Source organism: Trachemys scripta, chromosome 9 (assembly GCF_013100865.1).
Source record: "Trachemys scripta elegans isolate TJP31775 chromosome 9, CAS_Tse_1.0, whole genome shotgun sequence".
NCBI classification, from domain to species: domain Eukaryota; kingdom Metazoa; phylum Chordata; order Testudines; family Emydidae; genus Trachemys; species Trachemys scripta.
In genome coordinates this window covers 103,553,759-103,573,873 of record NC_048306.1, presented here as the reverse complement: position 1 = coordinate 103,573,873, position 20,115 = coordinate 103,553,759, and the positions used below count along the sequence as shown (strand labels likewise).

Sequence of the window (20,115 nt, the reverse complement as noted above, 5' to 3'; positions counted from 1 at the left end):
CCTGCCCTGAGCCAGCCCCGCACCACCCGCTTGCAGCCAGCCCTGCCCGCCCCTGCTGTCTCCAGCCCCTACACTGCCCACAGCCAGCCCCACACCGCCCGCCTGCAGCCAGCCCCCATCTCCAGCCCCGCACCGCCCGCCCTGCCCTGTGCCAGCCCCACACCACCCGCCTGCAGCCAGCCCCGCACGCCCTGCCCTGAGCCAGCCCCCGCCTGCAGCCAGACCCATCTCCCATCTCCAGCCCCGCACTGCACCGGGCGCCCTGCCCTGAGCCAGCCCCGCACCGCCCGCCTGCAGCCAGCCCCCATCTCCAGCCCCGCACCGCACCCCGCGCCCTGCTCTGAGCCAGCCCCTGCCGCACCCCCTGCCCGCAGCCAGCCCCGCACCCCCCGCCCGCAGCCAGCCCCGCACCCCCCGCCCGCAGCCAGCCCTGCCCACACCCCGTCTCCAGCCCCTGCCCGCAATCAGCCCCCACCTGCAGCCAGCCCCGCACCGCCAGCCCTGCCCGCAGCCAGCCCCCGTCTCCAGACCCCGACCACAGGTAGCCCCTGCCGCACCCCCTGCCCTGCCCGCAGCCGGCCCCTGTCTCCAGCCCCCGACTGCAGGTAGCCCCTGCCGCACCCCTTGCCCTGCCTGCAGCCGGCCCCTGCCGCACCCCCTGCCTCCAGCTGGCCTGTGCCCCCCGTCTGCAGCTGGCCCCATGTCCACTGGTGCCCTGCAGTTCCCAGGGCAGTAACCCTGCACACCTGCTTCAATGAGGGGGGTAGGGACCCACACATGCACACCCCCAGGGAGCAGCGGGGACCCACACGTGTGAAACAGGCCTATCTTTTTAAAAAAGAACTTTAGGAGAAAAACTGCAGGGAAGGGTGAAAACTGAAGGGCAAGACCAAGGAATCCCTCACAGTAACTCCACCGTCTTTATTCCTCCCGTTCCCTATTCTCTTTTTCTTTCCTCTCAAGGTTCACTTCCATTAATCTTTTATTTTCGTCTTTCAATCTTTAGACTCTTTAGGTTTTGTTTAACTGACACTGAAAAGCTACTTTAACCCGACTCTTCTCTCACACCAGCGTAAATCAGGAGTAACTCCACTAACAGCAGTGGAATTATAGATTCACAGATTCCAAGGCCAGAAGGGACCATTGTGATTATCTAGTCACAGCTCCTGTACAGCACAAGCCATAGAACTTCCCCACAACAATTCCTAGAGCAGATTTCAGAGGCTCTGTTTAGCCCTGGGCTGTACCTTCCTGGGGGGACAGGGAAGGGGGACGGGGACGTGCAGCCACCATTTGAAATAACTGTGCTGCCCTCGCAAGGAACACTTGCATTTCAGAGGCCTTTGAGATACATCTACTAACCACCTCCTAAGTGTCAGTTGTGGTATTAAAGGACAGTTGGAATCATTCCCCAGGATCAGACCGTGCAGTAAAATCTGGCTGTTTGCAGTTGACACCAAGCAAATTGCCACCAAATTTCTAAGATTTTCCTCAGCTCCTAGTGGGCACTGCTCTATTTACGCTGCTGTTCCTGGCTTCTGCCACATACTGCCGGATCCCCTAGCCACTGAAACCGACGGGAGCCTTGCCATTGACTTCAATGGCAGTAGGACCCGGCCTCTGAGTTCTGTCTAGCACGCCTGACAAGCGGCAGTAACTCAGCTGTCTCCGGGATTCCTGCCAGAAACACACGACTGCCAAACGGAGCATTCGCTCTTTGCAGCTCTGCAGAGTCCTGGCCTTGCTGTCAGACTGGTCTGTGCTGGTCCCCACCGCTACTGGAATTACACAGAACAGACAATCACACGGGCTAAAATAAATATTATTTAATATATAAATATTATTGGGTCAATACTATTGTAGAAATACTATTGTGGACATTACAGATATGGGATTTAACTTAAGTTAAATAGTGAAGTGGCAAAGTTTGCAGACTACTAAAATAGTTAAGTCCGAAGCTGACTGAGAGGAATTACAAAAGGATCTCACTAAACTGGGTGATTGGGCAACAAAATGGCAGATGAAATTCAATGGTCATAAGTGCAAAGTAATATACATTGGAGAAAATAATCCCAACTATACATACAAAATGATGGGATCTAAATTAGCTGCTATCACTCAACAAAGAGACCTTGGAGTCACTGTGGATAGTTCTCTGAAAACATCCGTACAATGTGCAGCGGCAGTCAAAAAAGCTAACGATGTTAGGAACCATTGGGAAAGGGATAGATAATAAAAGACAGACAATATAATAATGCTATTATGTAAATCCACACCTCGAATACTGGTGCAGTTGTGGTCACCCTGTCTCCAAAAGCTATGTTAGGGTGGGAAAAAGTTCAGATAAGAAAAACAAAAGTGATGAGGGGTCTGGAACAGCTTCCAGATGAGAAGAGAATAAAAAGACTGGGACTGTTCAGCTTGGAAAAGAGACGACTCGGGGGATATGAGAGAGGTCTATAGAATCATGAATGCTGTAGAGAAAGTGAATAAGGGAGTGTTATTCACCCCTTCACATAACACACGAACCAGGGGTCACCCAATTAAATTAACAGGCTGCAGGTTTAAAGCAAACATAAGGAAGTACTTCTTCACACAACACACAGTCAACCTGTGGAACTCATTGCCGAGGGAAGTTGTGAAGGCTGAAAGTATACCTGGGTTCAAAAAAGAATTAGCTATGTTCATGGAGGATAGGTCCATCAGTGGCTATTTGCCAAGATGGTCAGGGATGCAATCCCATGCTCTGGGTGTCCCTAAACCTCTGACTGCGCCAAATCACTGACTGCTAGAAGCTAGGCCTGGACTACGGGGTGGATCTCTCAATAAATTGCCCTGTTCTGTTCATTCCTTCGGAAGCGTCTGGCACCGGCCACTGTCAGAAGACAGGATACTGGACTAGAGGACTATTGGTTTGACCCAGTATGGCCATTCTTGTGTTCTTATGTAGTTATGGAAGAACTGATGTACCTGAGGCATCAGTATTTGGAAGAATTTTTTTTGAAGTCTGTCATCTCTTGTAATAAGTGGGAAAAGATTGCATGATGACTGGGATGCTGCAAAACTGAGCGCTCTCACTCACAACTAAGACCTTGATTTTACTTAACAGACTCGTGGTGAAAATAATGGAAAAATTGATTTTTTTAATTTTTATTTTTTTGCAGTACTGTAACATTAGAAATTGGTAGAAGAGAAAAGTAAACCTAGCAACTGGCACAGAATTGCAGACCTGATGTCCCACTTTATACTTTTTGAAATGAAATGTCTTTGGTTTGTTTGTAGGTTTTGAAAAATGTGCTAAATTCTGCTCTCCCAGACAGCACCACTGTAGTCTGTGGGGAGTATTTGAAAGTGTTTTGCTTATACAGTGACTCAAACTCTATGAGTGGTCTTGCTGCCATTGAAATTGCTCCCTCACATTGTCTCTCTCTGCTATCTAATAATCTCCTACCCCTCTAGTTCTTGTTCTCTGCTACCTTCCCAGTCTCCCTGCTACTCCCATGTTCCCCTGACCCCACCCATTTTATTCCATTTCTAAACTGTAGAGCCCAATGGAGGTGGCTGTCTTCCCCAAAGACAGCCTGGGAGACGGTAGTCATCTCTACCTCACTGCTATCTCCAGAGGCTGCAGGGAAAGGCTGTCTTACCTGGAGGCAGTTGTGGCTTCGATCAATTGAAAGTAAGGGGAGGTGGATGGTCCAGAACACTAGCCTATGACTTGGGAACTGTGGGTTCAAGTCCCGCTTTGCCTCAGACTTCCTGTGTGCCCTTGTGGGGCAGGTCACTTACTCCAGCGTTGTTTAATATATTAAAGATCTGGGAAAGGGGTGAGCAGGGAGGTTGCAAAATTTGCAGATGTCTCAAAGTTACTTAGGATAAGAGACGTCTCTGAGGAACTTCAGAGACCTAAACAAACTAGGTGAGTGGACAACACAATGGCAAATGAATTTTAATGTTGACAAAGGCAAAGTAATGGAAATTGGAGGGAAAAAATTACTCCCGCCACTCACATGGCTCTAAATAAACTGTCTGAACTTGCCAGAGGGTGGCTGGCCCCTTTAAGGGAAAATGGGGCCTCAGTCTAACCTGTGACGAGATCAGCTCACTTCCTCAGATGGCTGAGATCATGTGATTAACTCAGGCCAGGTCTGGGGAGATGATGGAGGAAAGGACAAGTGTCCTGGGATAGTCACTGCAGAAAGGAGCTTGACTCCAGCTAGGTGGGGTTAGGAGTGCTACGCATGACAGAAGCCTCAGAAAACATTGACCTGGGATTGGGGCCTGAAAGGCCAATGTGTGTAAGGACTAAATAAAATGGACCCCAGAGGGGAAGAGTTTTAATTACCATGGGACTATGATGTGGAGTGCTTAAGGGGACTTGAGCAGAAGGAGAAACTGAGGCAGGGCACTGCAGAGAAAGGAACTTGGGCATCATTATGGATAGCTCAATAAAGACTTCTCAATATGCAGCTATTGCCAAAAATCAAACAAGATGTTTGGATGCATGAAGAATGGGATGCTGAATAATATGGAGACTATTTTAATGCCTTTATTTAAATCAATGGTGGAAGACTGCATGTCGAACTGGCCACCCCATTTCAGAAGGGATAGTGCAGAACTCGAGTGGGTTCAGAGAAGGGCAACAAGAACGGTCAAGGGCCTGGAAAAAACTCTGGTACAAAGAGAGATTGGAAAGACTGTGACTGCTGTACTAGAAAGGAGATGAGTAAGAAGGGACATGATAAAAAGTATGTAGAATGATGAGTTGTCTAGAGAAGGGAGATCAGGAACTTCTGTTTTCCGTCTCATAGCACAAGTACAAGGGGACATTCAATAAAATGGAATGGTGAGAAAATCAAAACTGATAAAATGAAACACTTTTTTCACACAACATGATTAAATGTGGAACTCATTGTCCTAAGAAGTCACTGAGGCCAAGAATTTAAGATTCAAAAATGGACTGGGCATTTATATGTATATCAAGAAATATGCAGACTTATAATTAATGATAAAAATCCTACAGAAGGGATATCAAACCTCACACCTCAGAGTTTAAGACTGTCTCTAATTATTAGAGATCAGGATGAGCCATAATGTTGGGGGCAGATTATCCCACATCTGCTGCTGTGGGGTTCTCACACCTTCCTCTGCAACATCTGGTGCAGGCCCCTGTCAGAGGTACGATATTGGGTTAGATGGGACTCAGGTCTGATCGAGGTTGGCGATTCCTGTGTTCCTCAATGAAGAGAAATACACCTATGTTTTTAGGAAACTAAAGACCCGCCACTTTTACATATTGAACTTGTCAGAAAATGTATAAAATAGTCCCCTCTGCCTTTGCTGACAGGACCCCAATCCTACTGCATTTTCATGCAGTGTGTGCAAAGTCACCAGGAGGAGAACCCAGCCTATGCTCTATAGCCACGGCCAAGAGGAGTAAATGTGATTTGTGTCACTGAGATCAGTGGATCTGGCTGAATACACAGAGGGACATGGGTGCTGGAACTAGGCGATCTGGGGGTGCTGCCGCACCCTTGGCTTGAAGTGGTTTACAGTTTGGTTCAATGGCTCTCCGCACCCCCACTATAAACATTGTTCCAGGACCCCTACAAAGGGAGCAGACCCCCTAAGCAAAAAGAGATTCTTTCTACACAAGTATCAGAGGGGTGGCTGTGTTAGTCTGGATCTGTAAAAGCAGCAAAGAGTCCTGTGGCACAGTATTGGCCAATACTTCTGTTAGTCTTAAAGGTGCCACAGGATCCTCTTGCTTTTTGCTGAGCTTCAGTTCATCTGCAAATTTGACACCATCAGCTCAGGATTAAACAAAGACTGTGAATGGCTATCCAACTTCAAAAGCAGTTTCTCCTCCCTTGGTGTTCACACCTCACCTACTAGCAGAGCACCTCACCCTCCCTGATTGAACTAACCTCGTTATCTCCACACTGATTTATACCTGCCTCTGGAGATTTCTACTATATGCATCTGACGAAGTGGGTATTCACCCACGAAAGCTCATGCTCCAATACGTCTGTTAGTCTATAAGGTGCCACAGGACTCTTTTTACACAGAAACTTCTCAAAGCAGCACCGCCCTGTTATTTGCTAATTCATATTATCAAGAACAGTAGAAAAATCAGCAACTCGGAGGGGGGCTCAGCATTCAGCGGAGGAATGTTACCGGACTCTGGATCTTCTCTCAGTAGTTATAATCCAGATTGGTTCATATTTTGTGAAGTTGCCTCAGCATTATGGTACATTTGAAACGGTTCCATTACCAGGATGGAAGCCCTTAAGTGCCTGGTAAAGCAGTGTGAAATTAAGGGTTTGTTGTTGGAACAGACAAAGTTCAGTATTGTAACTGCTTGTTTTGAACTTAAAATGAAACCATGCTGCACCAGATAATAAGGAGGGTGTCAAGGACGGGTTCACAGGGGATGGGACCTTGAAAAACAAATGACAGCGAGAGGGGGAATAGGAAAAAGTCTAGACAAGTGTGTGCAGGTTCTCAAATTATCTGGAAAGGCTGAGGTTATCCAGCTACTTTGCTTAACTTTGCCTCTGTTGCAATCAGTGGGTCTAATTTTGAGCGTGTGTGGAAATTGTACAACTTATTTTAAAGAAAATCAGACCCTTTTTTGAGAAAAATAAGTAAACTGTAAATGTGTTGATGTGGGTGCAGGTTTAAGTGAATATTTATTGTAGTGTACTTAGACACACAACTTGCTTTTGTGGAAAATATCAAACTAGATATAGCAGTGCCGTGCATATAGACTAGTGAGCTAGCACACGTGATGTCACTGAGTCGTCCCACCAGAGCCATCACAAAGCCAAGAGTTCTGTGTTCCAGCATGTCAGTAGCGCCTAGGTGCGCTGGCAGAACTATGTGGGGTGAGTTACCTACACGCTGGTTAGTCTAGAACACCTGCTGTCTCCAATCACTGTACAAATATTGGTGAAAGGAGCCTTACCATCCTTTGAGCGGCAGCTAACTAGTTGTATCTCCATTTCACGGAGGGACAAACTGAGGCATGGAGAGGCTAAGTGATTTGCCTGAGGTCATTCCAGCAACTCGGTGTCAGGGCTGCAGCCTGATTACTATTCCTGAGCTGCCTGACAACCATGCTGCATCTGCCTGCTCTACTCAGGGCTGTGGGACCTTCACGTTTGCAAGCATTCAGGGCTTGTCTACACTTACTGGGGGATCAACGAGAGGCGATGGATGCATTGGCGGTCAATTTAGTGGGTCTAGTGAAGACCCACTAAATCAACAGCCAATCGCTCTCCTGTCGACTCCTGTACTCCACCGGATCGAGAAGAGTAGGGGGAGTCGACGGGAGACGTCGCATAGTGTGGCCCTCGTGGTAAATAGATCTAAGCGACGTCAATTTGAGTTACACTATTCACGTAACTCAAATTGCAAAGCTTAGGTCAAATTTCCCCTGTAGTGTAGACAAGGCCTCAGTTAACCTGATTTAAAATGTTGAGGGGCGCTGCTTGGGTGATGGTCATTTGAATATCTTCTAAGCAGTCTATCTAGGAGACAGAATAAAAAGCCAGAACATGGTATTTACACAATGATATATTTTGAAAGATGTACATTTGCACAGCCACACCCCTGAATGGGTGTGCAGCACTGTGTGTGCTCATGGTGTTTGCTCACACAAACCAATTACTTGTACACAACTGGGAGGTGTGTGTGCAGCACGTCTAAGTACTTATATATCACAGTAGTATCCAAATACCTTACAGTCATTAATGTATGTATTATGCTCACGGCATCCTGTGAGGCCGGGCAGTGCTACTGTCTCCATTTTAGATGGAGGAAACTGAGGCACAGAGCCACTAAGTGATTAGCCGCAGGTCACACATTGAACGTCCTGAATCCCAGCCTAGTGCTTTACCACAAACACCCCCTCTCAATGGGCTTGTGGTGCTACTAGCAGTCCACCTTCACGGATCTGTTCTCCCAGCTGGATGTGGGCACATGCCCTACCAGTGTCACTGAGCGAGGCCCAGATCCGTTCATCTCAAAGCGGAGATCCCAAAGTAGAACGAAGGTGAAGCCTGTCCAGAGATGAGAGGAGAATAGAGCCTGCCATGTGAAGTAACATGGTCTCTCTCTCTGTGTCTCATTAACTAGGCAGCAGTCTAGTTTGTTACATCATAGGCTGAGGAGTGTCCCTTACAGCAGTGGCTCTCAATCTTTCCAGACGACTGTACCCCTTTGAGGAGTCGGATTTGTCTTGCGTACCCCACATTTCACCTCACTTAAAAACTCCTTGCTTACAAAATCAGACATAAAAATACGAAAGTGTCACAGCACATTATTACTGAAATATTCCTTACTTACTCATTGTTACCATATCATTATAAAATAGATCAATTGGAATATAAATATTGTACTTACATTTCAGTGCATAGAGCAGTATAAACATGCCATTGTATGAAATTGTCGTTTGTACTGACTTCGCTAGTGCTTTTTATGTAGCCTGTTGTAAAACTAGGCCAATACCTAGATGAGGTGATGTACCCCCTGGAAGAGCGCTGCGTACCCCCAGGGATACACGTATCCCTGGTTGAGAGCCACTGCCTTACAGAACTGTAGGAACTGGAGATGGAAAAGTATAGTGGAGTTCTTCAGGGATGGGGACTGCCCACGGTCCTTGCAAGCCAGGCAGCCCTCTTGCCCTTGAATAAAGTACCTACCAGCTACGTGCCAGAGGATAACGACTAGCTAGCGATGAGATCACTGGCTCCTCCCTGAGTAACAGGGCACCTATTAAAGCGATACTACTCCTGGGACCCGGTTCTGCAGCTGCTGCATACAAGCAGCTCCTCTGCTGCCAATCGTTTCATTATTGGCAAGTAGGATAATAGTAAACGCTTTTGGCAAGTTTTATATGTTAAATATATTCCGTAGATTTTCCCCAGAGGCAGACATAGTTAAGAGGGGTTCATTAAAGTGCTTTCATTTGCTTTGTTTCATTTTTTGCTTATTTTGTTACTGGAGGAAGCAAAACAGCTGCCCAGCTCTAAAAACTGGTGAGCTAATGAATCTCAAACTGACACAGTCCACTCCCCTCTCTATGGATCTTCGGTTGTTTCCCTCAGCTGATCTGTGCCCTGGTAAGATTTGCTGATAGGGGACTGATTACAATTAGCTGTGGCTCGTTTGGTTCCCTCTTGCCTGGCTCCAAAATAGCCCTGGAAGTGACAAGAACTGGCCATCCTCCGTTCAGTTCCTGAAGTTTCTGGAACAGAGCTGACATACTATTGGGGAGAGGGATGAGCCATACTGACCCCAGGGAGGGAGGGGGCAGGAGGGCAGTGTTGGAGGTGAGTATAGACAGCCGTGATAAGCTTTCACAGAGTGATTCATACTCGGCCTGACTCAGTGCCACTGAGAACAGAATCAAGCCTTGTACATTTAAATTCTCATTTCCCTTTTGTCCTTCGTATCATGGTTTGTGCCTGCAACTTGCTTCAAGCACAGCTTAAATTTAAGATCATTGCTGTCTTTAAATGAGCTTGTAAAAGCAACAACACCTCCAGTGGGTAAAGGATGGGATGTAATTCATTCCCTTATCGGTTTCTGCGCTGCCTTCTGTCTATGATCTGATTCTTCCACATTAAACTTCTTTTCTTATTATTGCTACATACAGCAGCAAAAACAACAAAATAGGAGCATGAGCCATCGCCCCCATGTTGTCTGGAAGGGACAGCTGGACAAGTTGCCAGAGTGCGAGGCACTTATTCCAGAAGCTGTCTCTTGTAGCGTAACACAGGGACTACTGGGTTGCAAGCCACTCCCCAGAGACATTTGAGACCTAAGTTCCTTATTGCTTCCTCTTACCCTTTTTTATTGTATAACATCATCACCTGAAAGCTAGTGCCTCAAGGAAGCCTATACAAACTCCATATTATACAGACCTAGCTTCAGTTTGGAGAGCTACAGAACATTACAGCCATAAATACAGGACACACAGTTTAGTGTTGCTGGCTCACTTAAACTTTAACGTTTAATTGTTTCACATAACTGAAGGTACCATGATGAACAGAATAGGGGACGGGAAGTTCAGTCAGAGGGGAGCGAGTATGTCCTAGGGGTCAGAGCACAAGATTGTGTGTTTAAGGACTTCTGGGTTACAGTGTGACATATTGGAATTGGAAAAGGGCAATAAAAATTATTAGGGGTATGGAACGGCTGCCATATGTAGAAAGATTAATAAGACTGGGACTTTTCAGCTTGGAAAAGAGACAACTAAGGGGTCGGCATCCTTCTGCATGCGGCCCATCAGGGTAATCTGCTGGCGGGCCGCGAGACATGAGCAACTTTTGTGTCCATCCTGATGGGGAGCAATAACAATACCACCGAGCTCTTATATAGCATTTTTTCATCCATCGAGCTTAAGCAACATAAGTAGCATTATACCCATTTTTTCAGGTGAGGAAACTGAGGCACAGAGCAATGCGGTAACTTGTCCAAGGTCACCCAGCAGGGCAGAGGCAGGGCTGTGACTAGACCCCAGGTTTCCCAAGTCCCAGTCCAGTGCTCCTCCCAACTGCTGTATCCAGCCTACGAGATGAGTTTGAATATGTTTTGTGGAATTTTGGTGTCATCTCTTTTTGCTGGTGTCTGAAATTTTGCTGCCTTTTTCTGTCTCTACGTTGATTTACTTTTTAAAAAGGGAACTGTTGTCAGTGTCATTGTAGCATAAATAATCTGGTTTTCTTGTTAGAATGGAAGTATGTATTATGAGATGGGTTGTACAGTGCATTTTCAACAGGAGCGCTGCCAGCTTTTCTGCCGCCCTAGGCGGCAGAAGGTCCCACCCCGAAATGCCGCCCCCCACAGAGGCGGCGGAAGGTCCCACCTCCGAAATACCGCCGCGGTCGCCACCCCCCAAATAGTAGCGCCCTAGGCAACCCCCTAGGTCGCCTAATGGGTTGCGCCAGCCCTGATTTTCAAGAGAGAGCTCATGGCATTTCTGGACAAAAGTGCCCACATTCTGATCTCATTTTCACGGGTGTAAACCAGGAGAAAGTCAATGGAGTTAGTCTGGTGTAAAATCAGTGTGACAGCAGAGTCAGGCCCATTGTGCCTTGCAGCTGGTGGTGTCATTTACGGCTGTGCACAGTGGGTGTGAAATGCTGCCAATGATCTAAACGTGTAGAGGGTTTTGAGTCTGGTAATGTCTCACACTCACTGTTCATGAGTGTAAATGGGGCAGTGCAAGGGGCGGGGTAGAATCCAGACAACTTCAAAACAATTTAGGGCTTGTTGACATATGGTGTAGCCAGTATCCCTACTAAAATACTATTGATGTGTGCTAGCCTGCTCGTGGGGCTGCACCGTTGCTGTGTATTGTAATTTTAATAGGTTCTGCAGCATTGTAATAGCTCTTGCTATCACAGAGTGTATCCACTCCCTCTAAACTGTTGGCTTCCCCTGCACAGGTTGACGGGAAGGCAGTGCTAATAACAGGCTGTGACAAAGGGTTTGGACATGCCTTGGCAAAGCAGCTGCATGCACAGGGATTCATGGTCTTTGCCGGCTGTTTGCTGATGGTGAGTACTACGTTTGGTTAACTCTGTTCGAGGTTGTGAAGGGCACATTTTAAAGGAATAGTAACATGCTGATTTAAAGTCTGTGATCAATGAAAATGTCTCTGCATTTAAAAAAAATGCAAATTAAACATTCTTTTTGCTTAGACTTCAACATTTCTTGCTCAGCATTGTGGAGTCAATCAGCTAGCCGTGGAAAAGCCCTAACAGACTATCAAATCAATAGGTCCTTCAGTAGGGTTACCATACATCCGGATTTTCCCGGACATGTCCGGCTTTTTGGTCCTCAAATCCCCATCCGGGAGGAATTGCCAAAAAGCCAAACATGTCCGGGAAAATTCTCCCAGCCTTGTTTTGCCGGCATCCCTGCCCCAGTCCCCTGCTTACCTTAAAGCGGCTCCGGCAGGCTGCGAGCTGCAGGTGGATTCCCCTGTGGCGGCAGCTGCTGCTGCTCCCCCCAGACACCTCAGCTTTGTGTAGCTGAAGAGCGGAGCTGCCCGAGTCCTACCGGCTTCACGTTTGCCGGGCAGCCCCCAGACCTCCAGACCCTGTGCTCCCAGCCAGGCGCTTCCCCTCCTGGGCTCTGGTTGCGCTGGGGAAGCGCTCGGCCGGGGGCGCAGGGTCTGGAGGTCTGGGGGCTGCCCGGCAAACCGTGAAGACGGTAGTGCTCGGGCAGCTGTTTCGCGTGGCTGGGAGGGAGGAGAGGGAATGCGGGGTGCTCGGGGAGGGGGCGGAGCTGGGGTGGGACTTTGGGGGAAGGGGTGGAGTTGGGGTGGGGAAGGGAAGGGGTGGAGTTGGGGTGGGGCTGGGAAGGGGCGGGGCCAGGGCCCTGTGGAGTGTCCTCTTTTTTTAATGTTTAAAAATGGTAACCCTACCTTCAGCAAAGAAAACTGCCCCACCCAAATCTCTTATTGGAGACATCACTGACAGAAGCAAATAGATGCAATGCCAGGTGAAACCACTGTTTCTGAAGCAGCTCTAAATGAGATCTCCAGATTACCAAAGATCTCAATATAGAACCGTCCGTGAATGAGTCTGTAAAGTCAGTCGCCTCCTAGCACCAGGAATGGCAGCATGAAAAGATGGAATTCCATGGGAAGTACAGAAGAAGGGAGGACAGGTGTCAGACTCGCTGGGCTGCCAGGTGAGGCAGGAGCTGGAATGGGCTGGCTAGCGTGAAGCAGGCAAAGGCAGGAGCTGGATGGAATAGAAGCAGTCTGTCAGAATTCCCAGGCAATGGGTGTGTTCCCGGCCTGGTAGTGATGTTGAGCAGACTGGAGAGACTGCTTCCCTTAGGAGCCTGGATACCTGTCTTGGGATCAGCTGGGTGGGTCCTCACCTGTGGATTGGCTGAACCCTGGTTGGATGCATGGGGCCTCTCATGAGATCTGCAGGTAATTGCTTCTGATGACTCATCAGGCTTAGGCCGGCTCAGAGGTATCTGGTTTAGGAAGGCTCAGGCCAGAGGTAACTGGTCACATCAGATGGTGCAGAGGTTTAAGCACAATGTCTTGCTTTCCTGCCTGAGGGCAGGAGGGGGACCGCAAGACATGAAGGACACCAACATCATAATGTTGGACAAAACCAAAGGAGATTGGAGTGATTGCAGCAGCTGCAAAGGAATCTCTCTCTCTAGTGGTGTTGGCAAGGCATTTGTGTGGGTCATTCTCCAAAGACTGCAAGTTCTTGCGGAACATGTATATCCAAAGAGTCAGTGAGGCTTCTGTGCTGACAGATCAGCTCTCAACAAGGTCTTGAGACTGAGGCAACTGCAAGAAAAGTGTCAAGAACAAGGAAAATCTCTCCATGGACTTCATAAATCTTACAAGGGCTTTGAACTGATTAGCAGGAAGGGACTTTTCCGACTGCCAGAGAGGATTGGCTGGCCCCCAATCCTCCTCAGTCTGATTTTTATCTTTCCATGATGGCATGAATGCCACAATCCAGTGTAATGGTGATCAATCTGACAGCTTTGAAATCTGCAGTGGTGTCAAACGGGGATGTGTTTAGGCACCAACAATCTTTGGTATAGTCTCCTCTCTCCTGCTTGATCATACGTTCTCATCTAGTACCAAGGCAGTACATCCCCATACACAGTCAGATGGGAACATCTTCAACATCGCACATCTTAAGAGCAAAAGGCAAAGTCAAACGCATGCTGATAAGATAATTTTTGTGTGTGCGGTTGCTCAGGAATTGGACTTATTAACCACTCATGATATTGTAACATGACACACAATAACTGAACTGCTTCAGTGCTTACACCGTTGTCTGTTGAGACAGATATTTATTTGTGTTACTGTAGTGCCTAGGAGATCTAGTCATGAACCAGAACCCCATTGCACTAGGTGTTGTACAAAACAAAACAAAGTGACAGCCCCTGCCCCAAGAAGCTAACAGCCTCAGTACAAGACAAACGACAACAGTTGGATACAGACAGATGGAGGAGGACAAGTATACAATGAAAGAATATTGCTTGGCATGACAGGCAGTGAGCTCTGCACACCAGCAGCCTAACTAGTGTCATGTTTTTTGTAGGCCCCCAGCAAAGTGGGGCGCTGAGGGGATTTGAAGGTAGTGAGGTAGCTGGCGATATTATCATTGTCCTACTCACCCTCCTCTGCCTGTGTGTGCCCCTCACTTGTTCTGCCATATCAGTGTAGACTGTAAGTTCTTGGGCAGCGGCCAAAGCTCTTGTGAACTCTGGTTGGGGGGCGAGGCCATCTAGCATATTTGGGATGTTTGAAAAATAAGGCAGGGAGAGACTTCCAGAGCTTCAGACAACTCAGGGCAAATGTGCTGCCAGCAGCCCCCACCCCCCCCGGCTTTAAACCAGGGCTGTGGTTATCTTAAGTGTCTCCAACAATTGTAGCTGTAGTGGTATCCACAGGCACTGACTTTCTTCTTTCTAGGTGGGTGCTCCACCCCTGCTCCGCCCTGAGGCCCCGCCCCTACTCTGCCCCTTCCCCAAGGCCCCACCCTCACTCTGCCTCTTCCTGCCCCCGCTCTGCCCCCTTTGGCACCGCCTGCTGCCAAACAGCTGATCGGTGGGTGGCTGGTGGGTGCTGAGCACCCACTATTTTTTTCCATGGGTGCTCCAGCCCTGGAGCACCCACGGAGTCTGCACTTATGGTGGTATCCCCTGGGCACATATGGGTCTCTCAGGAAGCTGGCTCCCAAACGCTCTAGGGTCACTGGCAGTGAGTAAGGAGAATGGAGCACCAGAGCAACAGGGTCCCAGAAAGGCGGGCAGCTCCTTTCTGCTCTGACTTCATCTTCCAAACAGCCCCCTGGGGTAGCCCCAGTGCAGGAGACCTGGGGAGTGACATGGCCTGTTTATTTCCATTGGCCAAGCCAAGAGGAAAATTTAAAAAAGAGCAACTGGGAGGGCTAAGTCAATTCAGGTTTTGATATAACAATTGAAGATTTTACTATTAAGAGATGAAATGCAAGACTTTTAATATTTTTAAATTTTTTTTTTTACTTTTCTGTGTTCCTTTAAAATAATTTAAAGCTGACTAGGAAATGTTTGAAGGTGGCCATTGTATCCAGGTGTTTGGATGGCTGGAGACCACAGCTGTACTCCCAGAAACCCCTGCAGTACAGCTCGAACATGACCCACCTGGCTGCCTAGTGTCAGCGAAGGAAGGTTACGTTCTGTCATTGCACCAGAAAGGAAAGTTGGCCAGGCCAGACACCTCAGCTGACATAACCTGGCAGAAGAAAGTCCTGTTGGACAACTGCCATTGTGTGAAAATTTCCATCCAAAGGCTCTGTAAATCCTCTATTACTAGTGTCATGCGGTGCTTTGAGCTGGCCCTTCGCTGCTGCGTCACTTTTCACCGCAGCTTGCTCGGGCTTGAGATGGGAGCAGCAGGTGGAAGGATGGAGCGAATGTGGAATCGAATGTTTACAGGGAGGGCTATTTCAGGAGATTGGCACACTGGTGGAGTGCAGAGAGGGCATTTGAGGGCAAATAGATGAACTACGTTGACCCCGCAGTCAGCCTGACTATCTGGAGTTCTGTATGACTAGTCTGGTCATTTTCAGAAGCAAGGAAGTTTCACCTCTTGGTCACAAGTTAAAACCTGACCCCAGCTGGTATTGGCCTAGGAGGCAGAGTGGTCTAGTGCAGGGTTTCTCAGTCTTTTAGGTTGGTGATGCCTCATTTAAAGTCAAAAATTATTTTCATCACCCCCACCATTCCTTACACTTACTATAAAGGTAAAAATAAACAATGTCTCACTGATAACAATGCTAAGCCTAGGGAACTTATAGATGGATGTGTTTCAAGATGTTGAGAGCGAATACTTGACCTTGAAGGGAAAAGATGTGCAGGGAGTAGGGCAGCAAGTTTTTTTTGCTTTAGATTGTTATAAATTTTTCAACACCTTGCAACATCCCCAGCCCATGTCCCTTGCTTGCCTTTCATGACCCCTTGGGGTTGTGGTCCATTGATTATCTAGTAGTTAGAGCTGGAGACATGGAATTAGGAAACATGGGGTCGATGCCCAGTGGTATCATAGGCTTGCCGTATGACCTTGAGCAAGTTACACTACCACTCCGTGACTCAGTTTCCCATATGTACAAAGAATGTAATAATTGTAAAGCACTTTGAGAGCCTTGGAGGAGAGGTCATATGGAAGCATCACTATCACCTGTCTGTTCTGTGGCTTGCTGTTGGTTGCTTTATCAGAGCACAGGATTTTTATTCTTGTTTCCCTGATGCTGTCACTTTTCAGAAACCTGACCGTCACTGAAAGGTCTCCGCTGCCCCTTCAGCAATGGAAGGCGGTGGGGTCACATTCCAAAGGAGCCAGACCCCATGTCTGCTACTTCTCACAGCTCCCGAGGTGCATTTTGGCGCCTGTGGTAGTTAGCGGGGCCCAAGTCATTAAACACTTCCTCTCCAGTTCTGTTTTACAGGCTGTAGCTCCAGATTGTCCCGCTGCGACAAACGGGCACAGCTGTTTTAAATTGCAGCTCTTCCTCTACGGGTTCCTCAAACAACAGGGATATGGCAGAGCAGCCTCTTGACTTCAATGTGAGGCGGCAGGGAGGGGATGGTACAGGAATGGTGAATGGAGCCCCTCAGAGACTAGCAGCCCGGGCAGAAAGCAGGTGACCAAGGCTGTGGGTCCTGTTCGACATTGGTGGAAGTTGGGAGCACTTGGCATCCCCCGAGGTCAGGCCCTTCCGTAGTAAGATGCTGGTCTCAGGACCGGCTCCAGGGTTTTTGCCGCCCCAAGTGGCGGAAGGAAAAAAAAAAAAGCCGCGATCGCAATTGCGATTGGCAGCACTCCTGCGTCAGCTCCACCACGCCGCTTTCTTCTTCGGCGGGAATTGGGCGTCAGGTGCTTCCCTCCGAGAGGGACCTGCCACCGAATTGCTGCCGAACAGCCCGACGTGCCGCCCCTTTCCCTTGGCCGCCCCAAGCACCTGCTTGCTGGGCTGGTGCCTGGAGCTGGCCCTGACTGGTCTTCAGCGTTTCTTCCGAATCTGCATTGATGCTGCAGAGCGAATGGGCAGCATTTGTGAAAACTCCCTGGTAACGGGGCTTTGTGCTAAGGAGCTAATTTGGGCTAAACTGCCACTAGTAATCTGATTCCAATAGGAATGGAAACCTCCTCCGTCAGACCTGGTGCTGGAGCCGTGTGAAGAGTCAATCCTCCAGGTCTCCCATGGCATCCTGGAAGCAGTGCTGATTCCTGAGCTACTCCCAATAAAACTCCTCACAACCACCTGGACCTCCCCACACCCCACCCCGTCCCATGATGCTGTGCTCCACAGGCCTCGTGGTGACCCCCTCCCCCCGTCTCACCCTGCGACACCACACTCCACGGGCCCCCGGGTGACACCCCCGCTCCCCGTCCCGCCCTGTGACACCACACTCCATGGGCCCCGTGGTGACACCCCCACCCCCTGTGACACCCACTCCACGGGCCCCCTGGTGACCCCCCCGTCCCGCCCTGTGACACCGCACTCCATGGGCCCCGTGGTGACACCCCCACCCCCTGTGACACCGCACTCCACGGGCCCCCTGGTGACACCCCCGCCCCCCGTCCCGCCCTGTGACACCGCACTCCATGGGCCCCCTGGTGACACCCCCACCCCCTGTGACACCGCACTCCATGAGCCCCCTGGTGACCCATCCGCCCTGCCTGGTGATGCTCCATGGGTCTCGTCTCCCCGCGATTTGCCCACACTTCCCAGTGACACTGTGCTTCACAGGCCTCCCTCTGCCCCATATCATGACACCATGCTACAAGGACCTCCCTGTGTCCTTCCCACCTCACGATGCTGAACCCTCCCTCCCCCCCGAGCATCCCCACCCCGCGACACTCCACAGGCCTCCTCGCGCCCTGCCCATCCCATGGCATGACCCAACAAGGCCATCGCTGAGACCTGCCTGCCCCATGACATGACCCCATGCCACACGGGCCTTGCTGTGACTGGCCTGACCCACATCATGATCCATGTCAGGACTGAACGGGCACTTTCCCATCCCCGGAGAGAGGAGAGAACTGAAGGAAAGAAGCAAGAGACTTGCCTGCTGGAGGGGAACGTTTTCTTTGCTGCTGGCTCCCAACAGCCCCGAGCAGAGGAGGTGGCCAGGGTGCTGTGAAGTGCTGTGTTGACACAAGGAGGCAGGGCGGAGCAAAGTCAAGTCCAGTGAAAGGAGCCTGTGGTGAGCAGCTGCAGCAAGGAGGGAGGGTCAGCTTCCCACGGGCGGGGAACATGGCTGTACCAGGCTAGTCACACAGGAATAGCAGCACAACGGGCACAGCCACAACACTAAACTTTACTGTACGCAAAGTGTAGCCTGCCTCCAACATGGCCAAGATGTGCGGCTGGACGCTTCACACAGTGCCGCCGAGTGACTACACGTTGTAAGGCAGTTTAAGCTTCCCATCACATCTCCCCCCTTTGGTCTTTTCTGTATTTTAACTACTTTAAAACTCTAAAACTGTTTTTTATCCCAAACTAACTTTTTGAATTTCAGTACGTGTCTGTGTATTACTCATCCCCGAATCCTACTGGTTCTTTAACTATACAACCACTATTCTTTGCTCTTTGTAGCGGGTATAGTTTCCTGCCTGACACTTGTCTGTAAGTTCCCACAGCACCTACAAAAGCCGTTACATCTTCTTCTGGCCCACAGGTGTTGGAGTGCATCGCGGGGCTCCGTGACACTGTGTCTGCTGTTACCAGATTTTTACCAGGAGTATATTCAGCGATAGGGTTAAATTGCATGAGCCTGTTCAAAAGACATTGGCATCTCACTGATGCTTGATACAGGTCTTTTCCGTTGATAAGGGTTACAAGAGGTTTATGGGCAGTTATCAGTTTAAAGGGACGTAAGCCACGCAGATCTCTGTGGGAGTTCTCACATGCTCATACACGTGCCAAGGCACTCCTTTTCAATCAGTGCATATCGTTTTTCTGCTTCTGTAAGTGTACAAGAGCAGAATCCAGCTGGCTTCAACTCAGATCCATATTACCTGCAACAGTACCCCACCAAGGACATAGCTACTGGCAGTGGCTGTGACCACTGTGTGTGTGTTTGCATTGTAGAACATTGAAACTGGAACAGTTGAGATAATTTATTTTACCCTTTTGCAGGCAATTTCCTGATTTGGCCCCCATAAATGGGATGTATTGCACCTTAATAGTTCATTCAAGGATTTTATCACTGTAGAAAGGTCTTGCAGGTATTAGCCAAAACAATTTACCATCCCCATTAAGCATCTCAGTTTTGGAACAAATGCATTCAATTTCTCTAATTGCTTTTACTTTCTCAGAGCCAAGACTAATTCCATCTTTGTTTATTATCTGCCCCCAAAATTCATTTTGGTGTAGGTGGAAAACACTCTTTTCTTTAGTTAGCTTGAGTCCAGGTTCACTGATTAAGCTCAGACCTTTATTGAGGGTTTTGTCTTGTTTTCCACTGATGACCCATATACTAAAATTTTGTCCATAAAAATGACAGCCCCATTTATGTTCTTTAGCCGCTCTCCCGTCTTTCTTTGGAAAATGTCAGGAATTCTGGTAATCCCGAAACGTAATCTTTGAAAGCACAATCTCCCAAGTTGCGTAATGAATATAGTCAGTGTAGCACTCTCTTAGAAACCACTTGAGGCATCAAGTTTGGAGAATACAGTAGCTCCTGCCATGTCAAGAAGGAAGTCTCCGAGTGCTGGAAGGATATAGTTTTCTCTTGCTACTGATTCAATAAGTCTTTTAAGATCCATACAGGTTCGTATTTTTCCCTATAACAGGTACCATCAGTGCAGATCATGCAGTTGGCTCAGATCTTTTCTCGATTATGTCACTCTTTTCCATTCCCTTTAACACAGGAATTCTGTGGGGCATATGTACGCTGTGTGGTTCATCAGCCTTTCTACTGCAACCCCTTTTAAAAATCCAGTACACCAAATAGTCTATCTCCTTCTTCCATCTTTCTCACTCCACCCATCATGGCAACCACACTGAGACAGGAGACTGTCAGCCTCTGATCACATCCACGGTAACATTAAAGCTTTTGTCTTTG

At 48.7% G+C, this 20,115-nt stretch overlaps 1 protein-coding gene across 1 annotated transcript in view; it reads left to right on the top strand.

Annotated features, from left to right (window-relative positions):
- Positions 1-6,203: 6,203 nt before the first annotated feature.
- The window catches only part of LOC117882626 (D-beta-hydroxybutyrate dehydrogenase, mitochondrial-like), a 28,506-nt gene continuing 14,594 nt past the window's right edge, over positions 6,204-20,115 (top strand). The window contains exons 1-2 of the mRNA XM_034781149.1: positions 6,204-6,299; positions 11,457-11,567. Of these exons, the coding sequence (XP_034637040.1) occupies positions 6,279-6,299; positions 11,457-11,567 (132 nt within the window). The 5' untranslated portion in view covers positions 6,204-6,278. The remainder of the gene's footprint in view (positions 6,300-11,456; positions 11,568-20,115) is intronic.